General features: G+C 37.4%; 1 protein-coding gene across 1 annotated transcript; it reads left to right on the forward strand.

The window, feature by feature from the left end:
- Positions 1 to 12,177: 12,177 nt before the first annotated feature.
- Positions 12,178 to 14,247, forward strand: LOC131077311 (uncharacterized). Its single transcript, XM_058014779.2, has one exon. The coding sequence runs from the start codon at positions 12,685 to 12,687 to the stop codon at positions 13,600 to 13,602; it is 918 nt and encodes a 305-aa protein (XP_057870762.1). The 5' UTR covers positions 12,178 to 12,684; the 3' UTR covers positions 13,603 to 14,247.
- Positions 14,248 to 14,717: the final 470 nt, after the last annotated feature.

Genomic DNA, 14,717 nt, shown 5'->3' on the forward strand with positions numbered 1-14,717 from the left:
ACTTGAATTCCCATCTGAAAGGTATGTTCTTATGTAGCAGATGATTAAATGGTAGACATTTATTTGCTAGTTGGGCTATGAATCGCCTGATAGACTACAACCGTCCTTGCAAAGATCTGAGTTGGCTAATGTTTCGGGGAGGTGGCAGCTCCATGATGGCTTATACCTTCACTGAATCTACTTCAATGCCCTTTCCTGACACAATGTAGCCTAAAAGTTTGCCAGATGTGACCCCGAAGAGACACTTCTTAGGGTTTAGTGTGACCTTGAACTGTTCCAATATTTGAAAGATTTAATCTAATATGCCCAAATGTTCCTGCTCGAGTGAATGATTTACCCAGTAAATCATCGACATAGTCTTCCATGAAGGTATGCATCATATCATGAAATATTATCGTCATGGCTCTTTGATAAGTTGCCCCATCATTCTTCAAGCTGAAAGGCATGACATTCCAACAATACGTTCCCCATGGACAAGTGAACGCAGTTTTATCTTGATCCTCTGGGGCAATTTTGATTTGATTATAGCCAGAGAAACCTTCTATTAATGATAATATTGTGTGGCATGTTGTTAGATCCACAATTATGTCGATGCTTGGTAAAGGAAAGTCATCCTTCGGACATGCTTTGTTGACATCTCTAAAATTTGTGCATATTTTGATACTTCCGTCAGGCTTTGAAACTGGTACAATGTTTGAAATCCATTCAACATAGTCTATAGGTCGGATAAATCTGTCATCTAATAACTTCTTTAGTTCATCTTTGACCAATAATGCTACATGTGGATTCATTTTTCTTAATTTTTGTTTGACTGGCCTAGCTCCTAGAGCGATGGATAAATGATGCATGATCAGGTTTGGATCTATTCCAGGCATATCAACATAGGACCAAGCAAAATTAATTTTCTTTTCCTCGAAGAATTTGATAAAATCTGGTTGCTCTTCTTCTATCAGTGATTCTACTAGGTGTATGGCTTTGACTGTTACTTCAGTACCAATGTTTATTGATTGAGTTGGCTCAATCAATATGGGTGACCTTTCTTGATAATGTTTAGGAAGAGTGTCAAGTCTCCCATCTTTAGGTGCCTCAAAAAGGTTTTCCCCTGCAGATGTGTCCTTTATTTTTACTTTTTTTGTGATCTAATACTGCCATTGGCTGGTTTTTAGTATTAGATCCTTTGTTTCTTTCATTTGCACTCCCCTGATTGCAGATATCGTTATTTTGTTCGTTGGTAGAGCACATTTCTGGGTTGACTGAACATAGATACTGGGTAATGGATTCGTCATCTGGGAAAACTGGTATATCATGGTGTTCAGGTTCTTCCCAGTCTATGAGATCAGAAAATACGAGCGGTAAGGAGTCATTTGGTGGGTTGAGATCGGTTGTGGTAAGTGTCATGATATAGGCATCATTATAGTTGTTTGGGATACTGGTTGGGTTTATGATATTGTCAAGGTCTTCGATGGTATCATCTTCAATGTAGCCTTGTTCGTATTGTTGTTGCTCATTCTCATTAGCCTTGTAGGTATGTCGTGGTCCAAATTCAAGTGATCGAGACTCTGCACCTTGTCCCTCCTAAGAAAGGGTTGTGCATGAATGGATGGTATCTACCTCAATATCTTCAGTAACATCGGAACATATACCTCATTCATATTCATTAGAATCTGTTTCAGAGTCATTGTCCCAGGTTCTCTCACTGTAATCGATAGGTATGTTATACGGTGAGAAAAGATCTCTGACAATTGATACCAGTTTTGTAGATTTTTCTGATTTGGAGTCAGAGCCTACTTGTACTCTTTGCATTTGTTCATACATTGTTTCTCCTTGAGGAGTAGTAATTTCTTCGGTTGGTGGCTCTACTTTGGTTTGAATAGGTTCTTGCACATGATGCACTTTCTTATAAGAGGCTTCTTCTCTTTGAATGGCCAGTTCCTCTTGTCGTTTCTCATTTTCCTGATGTTCTTGCTCTTTCCTTGTTGTTTATGTTGCTTGGTGTAGTGCCTCTTGCCATGAGTTTTCATTATATTTCTTCTTGGCTCTCCACTAAGGTTTCTGATATTTATTTTGCTTTTGCCTAGGTGGTACATGTTGTCCATATCCCAGTCCTGTTTTGTCTCATGCAAATTGTGAAGGAAGTTGCAGAGGTTTTGTAATGCCTTCCTAATGCTTGCCTATAGATCTTTTGCCATTGAGTCCCATCTGTCACATGATCTGGAATCCTTTTCCATATTGTTGTGTCGGTATGGCCACCTCTAGGGTAGCAACTCTGACTTCTTCTTCATCCTTGTATAGCCAACTAAGGATGTCTTTCTCTTCTGATTCATTTGCTAGTGTGCGCAATTGGATAAATTTGCCATCAAATTTGGTGATGGGTTGTGTTGCTTGATGTGTTGATGCAGAAGGTTGTCCATAAGATTTTGGTGATGTTGGCAACTTTGATAGACACATGGGTTCAAAAGAGTATTCCCCCATGCCTTGATCTTTGTTTTTCATCTTTTGTTTGAAGTCTATGGATAAAGACTTGAGTTTTTCTTGATGATGATCGAATGTTGAGGAAGCTTGGGCCTCCCTGTTGTGTGAAACCAGGCTGTCTTGAGCTGCCCACATAGCATTGCAATGCTGAAAAGGGTTATTATCTATAGATATGGAAATTTCTTGTCCATTGTACGGGAACTTGATACACTGATGGTATGTCAAAGGCATTGCTTGCATTTCATGTATCCAAGGACAACCCAATAGAATATTGTATGTTAAGTCTATGTCTAAGACTTGGCACATGGTGTCCTTTTGTATTTGTCCTACCTAAATAGGTAGTATTATTGTTCCTTTGGATGACCTTTCTTCATCATCATAGGCCTTGATGGTGATCTTCTTGTTTGGATCAATAGACTGCTCAGAGAAGCCCAATGCACGAATAAGCTTTAAAGTACAGATATTGAGACCAGCTCCTCCATCTATTAACACTCTTTTAACTTGATGTTTATAGACTAAGACTTCGATATGGAGCGGAGTGATGCAGATGATTCAAGGAGACATCATCTTGTTCAGAAAATATAAGGTTATGAGGCCCTGTCATATGAGCCACCATGGCTTGGAATCTATCAATGTCCAGATCTTTAGGAACGTTTGTTTTGACAAGTGCTTGCTCTAAGATATCTTTGTGTTTTGGCGAGAGTTTGAGCAACTCAAGTATGGATATCTGAGTGAGAGTTCTCTGCAATTGATCAACCAAGTTATATTGAGTCTTGGGGATAGTTGTGGATGTTGATGTATTCCCTTTCAAGATGTATTTTTGTGCTCTGGTTGTCACATTGATCGATGCATGTTCTTGTTTGTCCTTGATTTTTATGACATTTGTTTGGTTGTCATCTGTTGATATTTGATTGATGGTGCTATTGTACAGGTGATTTATATGAGCTCCTCTAGTATTGTTTGATGTTGAAGCTCTTCCCTTGTTGTAATTCGGAAGAGGATTTTTAAAGGCGTCATGGTCACCATTTGTTTTGAGACCATCAACTGTTAAATCACCTCTATCAATCATGTCCTGAATGATGTTCTTAAGCCTCATGCAATCATTTGTGTGATGTCCTTTGTTTCGATGAAAATCACATAAATGTGAGTCATTCCACCAAGGTGGTTTGACCTGGGGTTCAAAGTTGTTTATGGCTCGCAATGTGATGATCTTACTCACCAAGAGTTCTCAAAACGCTAACTCTAAGGTTTTTCCTAATGGTGTGTAGATGCGTCTATACGAGAAAGCGTTGGTGTTACCTCTCTGGTTTGCATTATTTCCTCGATTAGTGTTGTTGCCTTGGTTAGCGTTGTTGGTGTTTGATGTTGAAGCTCCTTGATTGGTATTTTGCAGATAAATGTCAGTGCATTGATTAACACTTTTTTTTTATTTTTGTTAGATGGTGGGTTACCTGATAAAGCCAACACTAGTTGTTTGGACTTCACATTATTAGCATCAACTACCCCATCATTAACAATGTTTTTGTTCCTTGTCCAAAATATGGATTTGTCTAAAGTGTTGTTGTTGTTTTGATTGTTAAAGGGGTTAGTGTTTGATGAGTTAACTCCTTCCTTAAATAACTTTAATGTTCCTTTCTTGATGTAGGATTCCTCTACTTGGATTCCATTTTCTATCAACTTGGCAAAAGATGGTATGCATTGGAGTTTGAGTTGATAACTCATCTCACTATTTATATTATCGATAAAGATCTCCATCTTTTCCTTTTCAGGCACGTCTTGAGGATATCTCGAAACCATGTGTCTCCACCACTAAAGAAACACCATGAATGTTTCGTTGTTATTTTGTTTGGTATTACACACATCCAACATGGTGATTGCATGATGAATGTTATAGGAGTATTGTGTGATAAATTTGTTTACCAACTCATTAAATGATCTGGTGGGAGGTGTACGTTTAGACAACCACTCCATTGTTTTCCCTCCCATACTTCTTGGGAATAGTCATCATGAGCAAACTATAGGCTTATGGTACAAAATTCTAGAACATGATCATGGGGATCACTTTTACCATTGTACTTATCATACTTTGGTATATCTGAATTTGGGGGAAAAGTTACCATGTTCAATCTCCTGTCAAAAGGATAGGGACAGATCTCGTCCAAGGAGTATCGCACTGTGGTCCTTTGTTGCATGTCCTACATTTGCCTTTGCAGTGTTTGGATTTGTTGTGTAAGAGCGACCATGGGCTCATTTGTACTTTGAGGGAGAGCTTCCTATCTCTCATTAAGATTGTCACGATTGCGGGCATGGTTGCGTTCATGGGTGTTGTCTTGTTCGTGTGTGTTTTCCGGGTCATGTGCTTCTTCTTCTTCTCTTTGTTGGTCTTGATAGGCATAATTTCTAGACCTTGTTCTTAAAATTCTCTCGTCTGTATTCCTTAAGTTTTCGGTATCGAAATCTTCAAGAAGTTTAAATCCTTTGCTAGTTAGCATGAGTAGATATTTTTCCTTGTCTGCTTCAATAAGTCTTTCCATGAGCCTTTGGAATGATGGGTTTTCTTGGCACTCTTGGAGAAGTTCTTATGTGACCTTTGTTTCACCCATATTGGCATACTCATCAAAAGGGTTGGATAATCTACGACCCATACTTGATTCTAGTTGTGATTCTCTTTGTTTGTTTCTCTGAGATCGAGTGACAGCGGGCATTTAGTAAATTTCTAGTGTGATGAATTCTTTGTCTTCTATGGGAGTTCTAGGTGGTGTTGGTGGTTCAGGTTGAGCTTTGTTATAAGTGATACAGAGTGGGAATAAAGCGGGGTTAATCCTTCCTCCACGATTTAGGCGTTGGTTGAATGTCGCTTTTTGAATGTAAGCCCTACTTCTCAAAGGTTCCTTGTCAAACTCGTTTATTTTGTCTTGGATATACAATCGCATGTGATGCAAGAATGCGCAATGTGATGTAAATATTTGGTGATTGATATAGAAAAATTTATTCCTTCTCATAAGTGCCTTAGAACTAGGTTGTCTCTTCTTCAAATTAATTTTGTGATGAAGACTTGTTCTTCTCAAAATATGAGGAGTGGTCATACACGAATGATCAAAGGTTGACGTTGATGTTGGATTTGGATACTTCGTTTGAATACTCAAGTTTACTTTATCAAGTAGAGGTTTAGTTAGATTCGCCTCCACGACAAAGTGTGTCAAATGATATGGATAAAGTCTCCCGATGTGGAAACTTGATTTGACAACTTGAGAATTAAACTAGGTATGTTGTTTTGATAGAATCCGTTGGATGGTGAAACTTTTGATCACTGTTTCTGATACTTCCTGATTTTGTTGGATGAAGTCTTATCTCAATTAGTTGATGATTTGAAAACTTGTTCTAAGAGCGCATTGTTGAGTTTGTAATTTTCTCACTAATGATTGGATTCAAAATTTTGCTACTGAGTTTGCTAAAGGACCTGAAAGGGTATGTGAAACTGTCGATAAACTTTTCTCAAGGTGCCTGATTTGCTCTCTATTTTTCATAGTTTTGATCATGCACTAAGACAGAGACTGAATGCGCTAAAGAATGTTCAAGATGCGCTACAGAATGCTCTCTATGCGCTAAGCTGCCTCTCCTATGCGCTGGTTTAAACTGTTTGAAACTGACTAAACTAGATGAGTTACACACTAATAGGTCATGATTATGCGATGTTGTTTGGACTGAAAGTTCTATGATATGTCTTGAATGCGCTATGTTGATGTCTAAATGTGTTAGACTGATGCTAGAAAGCGCTACTAGAAATTTCACCAGTATGATACTGGTTATGCGCTAAGTTGATTGATGAAAGTGCTAAGGTTTGGTTCAAATACACTACAGAATGGTTGCTATGCGCTAGTATGTTGCTCCTATGTGCTACTATCCTGATTTCTTTGTTTTTGCAGTTTTGAATTTTATCACTTGTGATTTTGATGGATGATTTTCTAAAAAATAACTTGAAAACACGACACATAAAAGAGATAACAATTTTGTCTATGCTAAACAAGTAGTGTATGTTCTGTGAGGATGTGTTCAAATCCCTAATATTTTCACAGGTTTAGATAACAAATAAGACAAATCAAGTAGACTCTTTATTCAAGGGTCATCAACAATATCATAGCCCACTAGTCTCGATACTCTGTAAGCCCAAACAGCCTTGTCACCCCCTAGGGGGTGCCCGTTTTTTTTGCCTTTTGCCATAAATTAACTCAAAGTGAATTGCTTCACAATTGAGTAGTTATCTTGGGAGATATATGGTGAGTGATCTTGGCAGCAAATTTTTTCCCCACCCTTGCACTATGATATTGAAGATGTCTGGTTACTGACTCGGCTCAAAGCTTCTAATGCTAAGGTTTTTAATCAGGCTTTCATTCGGTCTTCAGTGATAAACTCCCTCGGGAGGCTTCCCAACCTTTACAAAAAAGGCTTTACGTATCTTAAAGATAATGGGGGAAGGCTAATTACTGAGCAAAACTATTGAAGGGGACTTTTGTTAACCTCCACATTTGATTATAGTGGATTGGAACACTCGACGATAAAGTTGTTTCCCACTTAGGTCGTTCCCCTCTCACCGGCTATTAATGGTGCTCTAAGAGCAACTCGGGAGGGTAGGTCTGCTAAAGGATTTAAAATGCTTGAAGTAAAGAAATCTTTTAAGAGTGGTTTGGCTTTTTGGTCACCCAGTTAAGGGGAGAGAATATACCTTCCACTTTTGAGACAAAGAAAACAAATGTTGTTTTTATCCTTCAAAGCAATGATTTGCTAACGTCTATTTGGAGATGTTGCTCCAAAAAGCATGGTGTTCTTTTTAACTCTTTATAGCAAATGTTTTCTATCTAAGAAAGTGAAATCCTGGTCAACAAATTAAATCATGATGTTGGTCAACAAATGGAAAATCACGAAATGAAATACTCCTTTGCTTTGCACAAAATAACATGAGGTTCTTTATATCCTTTGCAAAATGAAAATGAATTATTTTTATGCACCAAAGGAAAATGTGATTCTTTTTACCTTTTGCAAATTGAAAAGCAAATTTGTTGTTCTTTTTAAACCAAAATGAAGTGTTTTTGCCTAACTTGCAAAAAACAAAGTTTATTTTGTTGTTCTTTTTATCTGACAATGGAATTCTTTTTAAAACCCAAATAAAGATGTAGTAAATTTTAAACCCAAAAGAAAAGATGAGATTCTTTTTAAACTTAAAGGAAAGTGAATTCTTTTTATCCAACTTAAAAAGCTAGAAAGAATTGAATTCCTATTTTAATTTCTTCTAAACCTACAAGAAATTGTCAGTGACCTGCAAGAAGAAAGTTAGCGAAAAATAGAATCTATGGTGGGCTTACACAAGCCTAATTTTTCTCACTTCGGTTATAGTTTTGTCTTTTCTCATTCAGAGTCATGTGTTGGTCTACTGCACAAATGCGCTACAAAAAGTTACCGATACGCTACACTGGTTACCGAATGAGCTACATTGGTTACCGAATGCACTACACTGTTGTTCCAATATGCAGGAAATAAACCAAACTATTATGCGCTAATACAGAGTTTAAATACATCAGGGAATGGGTCTTATGCATTAAACAGTATGCCGAACACACTATTGTTTTCTCCTAATGCACTAACGAAAGGTCCCGATGCACTAAAACAACATTCTCGTGTGCTTGCAATATTTCTACTGCATCAAAAATGATATGATTAATGGGGATAAGCCCCACATTGGGCACCAGAAATGTGTGCGGGAAATGAGGGTGACAAAAAGGTAAAAGTCAGTTTCACAGGGTCCATACACCAATGAGACTCTTGGTGCAAGTTATAGGAACTATATTGAATAGCTCAATTTCCCAAGGGGTGTCCCATTGTTCTCTATCTCACAGGATCCCTGAAGTCAATGTCTTTGCTCTCACATCACTAAGCAAAGTGACTTAGGATGACAACTCCAAGAACGAGTGATGTTTGATTATTATGCATGAATGCATTCCTAGATATGTATGTTATTGAACCTATGATGATTAAGCTAGCATAAAGATGATGATAAAATTAACTAATTATCCTAGAAATGATATACTAGTCTAACATGGATATGCTATGATATTAGAATGCTTCTAAATGCTTATTAAGATGATTTATCAAAGAGAGGCTAAAATGCTTAGTTAATTAGACTATATGTTTGATGCACAGAGACTTGGATCCTATCACTAGCAAAATGACTATAAGTTTGATACACAAAGATTTCTATATCAAAATGAGAGAATGAGAGCTCTATTTATAGGAAAAATAGAGCAATGGATGGTCAATATTGGATAATCTTAACAAGGGCCAGGATTGAAAGTTAATCAATCCATGTTTGCAATTCTTACCAATGAAATGGTGATAATTGTCAACAAGAGGTTGCTTGAGAGGAGATGAAAGAAGCAATAAATGCTTGAGAAGACATGAAGGTTACCCTACGAGGTAAGGGTTAAGGTTAAGCTAGGGTTATCCAATGGATAAAACTTTTACCCAAGGGGTAAACTCTTGTGCAAGGGTTAAAGGGATAACCAAGGTTAAAGCCATGAATGCTTGATGAGACCCTTGGGTTAGATGAGGGTTGAGTTAGAGAGAAAGTCTTTAATTATGCAAGAAGGTTGAGTTAACCATTAATGGTTATGTAAGAGCCTTAAATGGTTTGGAAGACTTTGAGGGTTAACTTGTTGAGGACATAAAGCCTTTAATGGTTTTCAAAGACTTTGGAGACTTTGAGAAGTGACTTCTTTTTGCTTAGGATTGTGACAATATTTAGAAGATGGATTAGGCTAAATTGGAAGTGATTAGAAGAATCTAGAAGGGGGTTAAAGAGGCAAGTGGGAGATGTAGGAAAATGCAAGTGGAGGGAAAAGGATTTTAATTAAAATAAAGTTACTTTATTTCAATCAAATAGATGCAACTTGCATAAATACAAGTGGGAGATTTAATAAATAAATTAGATTTATTTATTTGCAAGGATCAATTTAATTAAATGTAAATTTAATTAAAAAGGGAGAAAGGATAATTAATTAAATAAAGTGATTTATTTAATCAAAGGCTAAAAACTTGGCTTAGGTGAATTTAATTGAATAAATTGAGTAATTCATTTAATTAAATAGATGAATGTGAAGAAATTAATTAAATAGAATTTAATTAAATAGAGAAATGAGGTTAAAATGAATATTAAATATTCACTTAGGAAAGTGGTCAGATTTATACGTCTACATTTTGCCCCTGTTTGAAGTGACGTGTGTGCACATGTTGATTCAAAGAAAAATTTGCTAGATATGATGTTTGTGTCGAAATGTCAATATGATGCCCCAGATTTGATGAATGATATTGACGATGCCCCCTCGGGAGATGAATCAAGATTTTGAAATTTTTGTTGATTTGATGAGTGTTTTTGGATTAATTGCATTTTAAAATTTTGACTATGTTGAATGCACATTATTGATTCATCTCCCGAAAATGATGTTGATAAAATTAAAAATGAAAAAGTGAGAAAAATACATGCCCCACTTATTAACCTTGTTGATTTTACCCTATAAAAAGGTAAAAATTGACTTTGAAAAATCATTTGCACACTTGTCTCTTTGCGATTGTGACATTTGAGCTCTGACGAAGATGTCGATTCCATATGCTTTGTACCAATTTGAGCGCATCCGACGACACCAGAGACCCGTCGCCTATGGCCCACCTATAAGTGGTTGAAATCTCTCCATGTTTTTTAATTTATTTTGCTTGTTTTGATCACGTTTTTAATTTTTTGGTCGAAATTTGTCGGGTTAGTGCGTAGGTTAGGTCGCACAACACATACGATAGACATGTTAGCGCGTAGGGTTAACCTAGGTAGGTTAGCGTCTAAGGAGATTTTGGTAGTGCGCCAATAGGTTAGGTTAGCGCGTAGAGAGTTCTAGCGCATAGGGTTAGTCGAAAGGCGCATGGGATAGATAGAGTAGCGCATCGGGGGTTTTAGCGCTTCGAGGGTTTTAGCACGTAGAGTAAAGTGTCTAGCGCATTGGTGGAAAAGGATAGCGCATAAGTAGCAACTTAGTGCGTAGAAGCCCTAGTCTAGCACGTAGGGTCCAAAATTGGTAAAACCGATTTGGAAGAAATCGTCACGGGTCGAATATATTAGATAGATGGCTTAAGTGCGGATATTTTTCTGTTGATTTTTCTGTTATGGTTCCTAAGCCAATGTGAGTCCTGTTTTAATTAAATAGAGAAATGAGGTTAAAATGAATATTAAATATTCACTTAGGAAAGTGGTCAGATTTATACATCTATAGATGTATTTATATTTGCTATTACATATAAATGGAAGCGATAAATATAATATCTATGTGAAAATGTATTATGAGTTTCTACATCTTGTCTAACAAGTTCCATTAATGCATTTTATAATTCATAGTACTATTTAAATGAATGTTTCATCTCAATATATTGTAATTGTTCTATGAATATCTCCATGGAAGTAGCTAATCTCCACACAAAACAACACTTCGTACAGTTTTTAAAATCCGCAAAACACAACAAATTTTTGCAAAATTTTAGGAGTGAAATCTTCATGCTCTGCATCCCCATTGTTGTTAAACCACAAAAAATCCAATGAAAAACCATTGTGTTTTGCACATCTGAGAGATTTTTTGGAGTGTCATTTGATGTGGGGATTAGCTTGTATCTATCTTCATTAGCTCAAATTGAATCCTAACAACAATCATCCCACCTTTTTGTTTGACATTGAACAGATCTTATAGGAGTAACCAACCCTAACCAATGAGACCACATGAGAGGACCCATCCCCATTTCCAAATGACAAGAACATAACACCATAAGCATCTAATCTATGACAACTTATAGTTACACCACACCATGTACAATTATGCCACCCACTTTTGATTGAAAATTATTCTTCCTAAGAAAAAAGAAAATTGAAAAATATATTTACTCTTAGTGATGCCAACAAAATTTATAATATGAATAGGTAAGTTACAAGTTTCACTAGGGAAGGCTTATATGCCCATTTAAGAAGCCATGTTTGCCCCTCATGCCTAAATCTAAAGCATTTGAATTTCTAAATGATAAGTTTAAGAGGCCAAATTGATAGTTCTAGCCTAGGAGATCATGATTGGATAGGCCCTAGAGTTGTCATTGAAGCTCACAGATTAAGGGACCTTTTGATTCTCATTTAAGGTTTCATGGCTTCCACTCAAATTGATGAGCCAGCCAATCCTCGCCACTAACAGCAAGGCTTTTGAGTGCAGACCTAGAGTTTATTGGTGGTTTGTGACTCCCTAAAACCAAGCTGTCCCTCGTGGCAACCCAATCGTGCTTTCCAGCTCCCATAGCTGATAAACTAAGAGTAACTAACAGATAATTAAGAGTAAACCATAAAAAAGGGGGACACAGCATCCTCTGGCGAAGGACAATGATGGCCACAGCCTACATGGATTGTCATGAAACGAATAGGTTTTGCATGCTATTTTTATGTTTTAACCCATCAAAAATCAAATTAGAATCCCATTAATGCCTGGTAATGATTTCGAGTGGACTTTCTAACTTGCTAAAACGGCTCCTTTTTACCTCGGGCCCCACTATAATTCTCATCCTAACGTCCAACGTACTATGTTCACCTCTAGGTGTATATTGAGGAAAAAAAAAATGAAATTTGTTCCTCATTAGGTAATCATAGATTTCTTATTTATGATTGTTTGGATGAAATGCATGTGGGTCCTCTTCAAGTTTTCTCCACTGAGCTGTAGATTAACAGAGCTTAGGTCTCCGTTGCTTAGCTGTATTGTCAGTTTATGCTTGATGCCTAATTTATCAACAAATCCATTGCTTTTTCCTCTTTCTCAGCAAGATTCGGCCTGACATTGTTACCTTTTTCTCAGAATGCGTTGGAATCCCTATAGTACTCAGCGGGTCCTTGTAACAACTCGGGTGATCATCTTTCAAATCTTAGAACCATAGAAAAACAGTGGAAAAACGAAGTTGGTATCCAAGCTGTTTTACAGACTCATCTGGGTTGTCCCTTTCTGATGGGAATCATGTCGGAGATTCTTTAAGACTCAAGCTCTCCGTATTGTTCAGCATTACCAGTTCTATGTTGCTTTGTTAAAGCAAAATATATTCTTGGAATCCAGGTTGCATATCAATGCGAGGGATCGGGTTCTTTAAGACAGAAATGTGATGGGCAATCCCATATGGGCATTCTCATTTCTGCTCTTTTGGGTGCTATTTTACACGGGAGGTTTAGCGAATAATCTGCAAGATCTAAACACTCTTGTGCAGAATGAGGCATTTAAGGAACTCTACCAGAAGAAAACAGGGATCCTATACAATGTCTCTGTGCCTTCATTCCAGTATGGTGTCACTGCTCAGGTTATTCGTCTCAGAGTGGGGAGTCTGAGGAGGAGGGGAGTCAATATCAATGAGTTCACAATACCGAAAGGTGCTACAGTTGAGGGGAACCCAAGAAGCGTCGTAATGGTTTACAAGAATTTTGGCCACAATTACTCCTATTTCCCCACTATGGGCTATAAATTTGTTGCTCCGGTAGTTGGTATTCAGGTTTACAATGCTTCAGTTACCAAGGAAGGAGAATATCCGCCAGAACTCAAGCTCATTGTCAAGGGTAATCCCATAAGCATTAACATCCCAGTGTATGCTGATAGTACCTTGACCCCTTCCTGTGCCTTGTTCAACTCCACGGGTGTACTGACCAGCATCAGTAAGATGGATTCCCCCACAAAAATATGTATCACCAGTCAACTTGGAGACTTTTCTCTTATCATTCCCACGAAAGCCACGGCTCCTTCCCCTAGTCTAGCTCCAGAAAGCCCAATGGTTGTAAGAAAAAGGGAGCAAGGATCAAATAAATGGAAATTTGCAGCTGGAGCAGCAGGAGGAGGGACTGTATCTATGCTAGTCCTGTTTCTGGTGGCCGTTTGGGGTAGAAAGGAAGCGGATAAGGCAAAGATTTCCAAAATGGAAAGGCAGGCAGACAATGAGGAGACATTGCAAACTTCATTGATTGGGAATAGCAGGGCACCTACAGCAGCGAGTACCAGGACAAGGCCTGTTCTAGAGAACGAGGATTCTACATAGTTATATGAACATGAATTAAAGCTTTGCCAAGGCTACATTGTATCTCTAGGATTGTTTAAGTTGACAGAAATGCAAATATACCCCACACGCCTGCTAGCCAAAAGATTCTTTCTGTTGCAAACCTTGGAGGTTGATTCTATCCCAAACTCATTTTTCGGAATCCATTCAATGTTGTCTTCTAGAAGGTGTGACTAACCAAAACAGATTCTTTTCTTTTGTTTTTTGTGATTTTAATATTTATGCTGTAAGCTATACCTAAACTAATTCATTGAAAGCAACATGCAAGCACTTTTTTGCGTTTCCTTAATTGTTTTGTTTACTACTGCTGAGCTATGCTCCATAGCTTAGTAGATGCATAGTGGCATCTCTATTCAGAGTGCTCCTCCTACTCCTATAACTTCACCTTTGACTCCCAATGCTCTTGACGAAGATCATCCTAATGTCCATGTAAAAGCAGGGAAAAGCATGTAGTTATTGGTTTAGGTGGAAAAAGAATTTTGACATGCAACAGATTTAGAAGGAGCAGTGGGCTCTGTCCACGTAAGTGGAGTTGTTGCTGACTTTTCAATTTGTTGATTCTGCAGGTTAGGTAGTTTGCTCTGTTCTTTGTAAAACAAGATGAATAAACTTATATTTGAATTGCAATTATGGCTTACAGGTGTATGAGCTAAATGCTGATGACTTTTATGAGCTTATGTTCCAATTTTCTAGAGAAAGTCTTAGATCATTAAAGCACATTTTTTAATGTGTCACCAACTCGAGATAAAATTTAGTTAATTATCTTACGATTTGTTCTCTTCAGTTATTTGGAACGAATTCTTGGCAACTCACTGGTTTACTTTGTAAGAAAACCAATTGTGCTCTCTGAACATTATCTCTATAATCATCACAAGACAACCAAGACCACAATATTATACTTGCATGACTGATTAAAACTTCATTTAGCTTACTTTATAAGAAAGCCAATTGTGCTCTGTAAATATTATCCCTGCAGTCAGAAGACAGCCAAAACCACAATATTGACCTTGCTTAAGCGATTATGCTTTGTTTAGCTTGAGAAACCTTGTGTGTGAGAAAGAAACAACTAAAACCACAATATTATATTTGCTTGAATG

The sequence above is a fragment of the Cryptomeria japonica genome, chromosome 6 (genome assembly GCF_030272615.1).
Source record: "Cryptomeria japonica chromosome 6, Sugi_1.0, whole genome shotgun sequence".
Classification (NCBI taxonomy): Eukaryota; Viridiplantae; Streptophyta; class Pinopsida; order Cupressales; family Cupressaceae; genus Cryptomeria; species Cryptomeria japonica.

Bases quoted from the DNA above. Each gene is read 5' to 3' on its own strand.
- LOC131077311 (XM_058014779.2), top strand. From the start codon at position 12,685: ATGGGCAATCCCATATGGGCATTCTCATTTCTGCTCTTTTGGGTGCTA.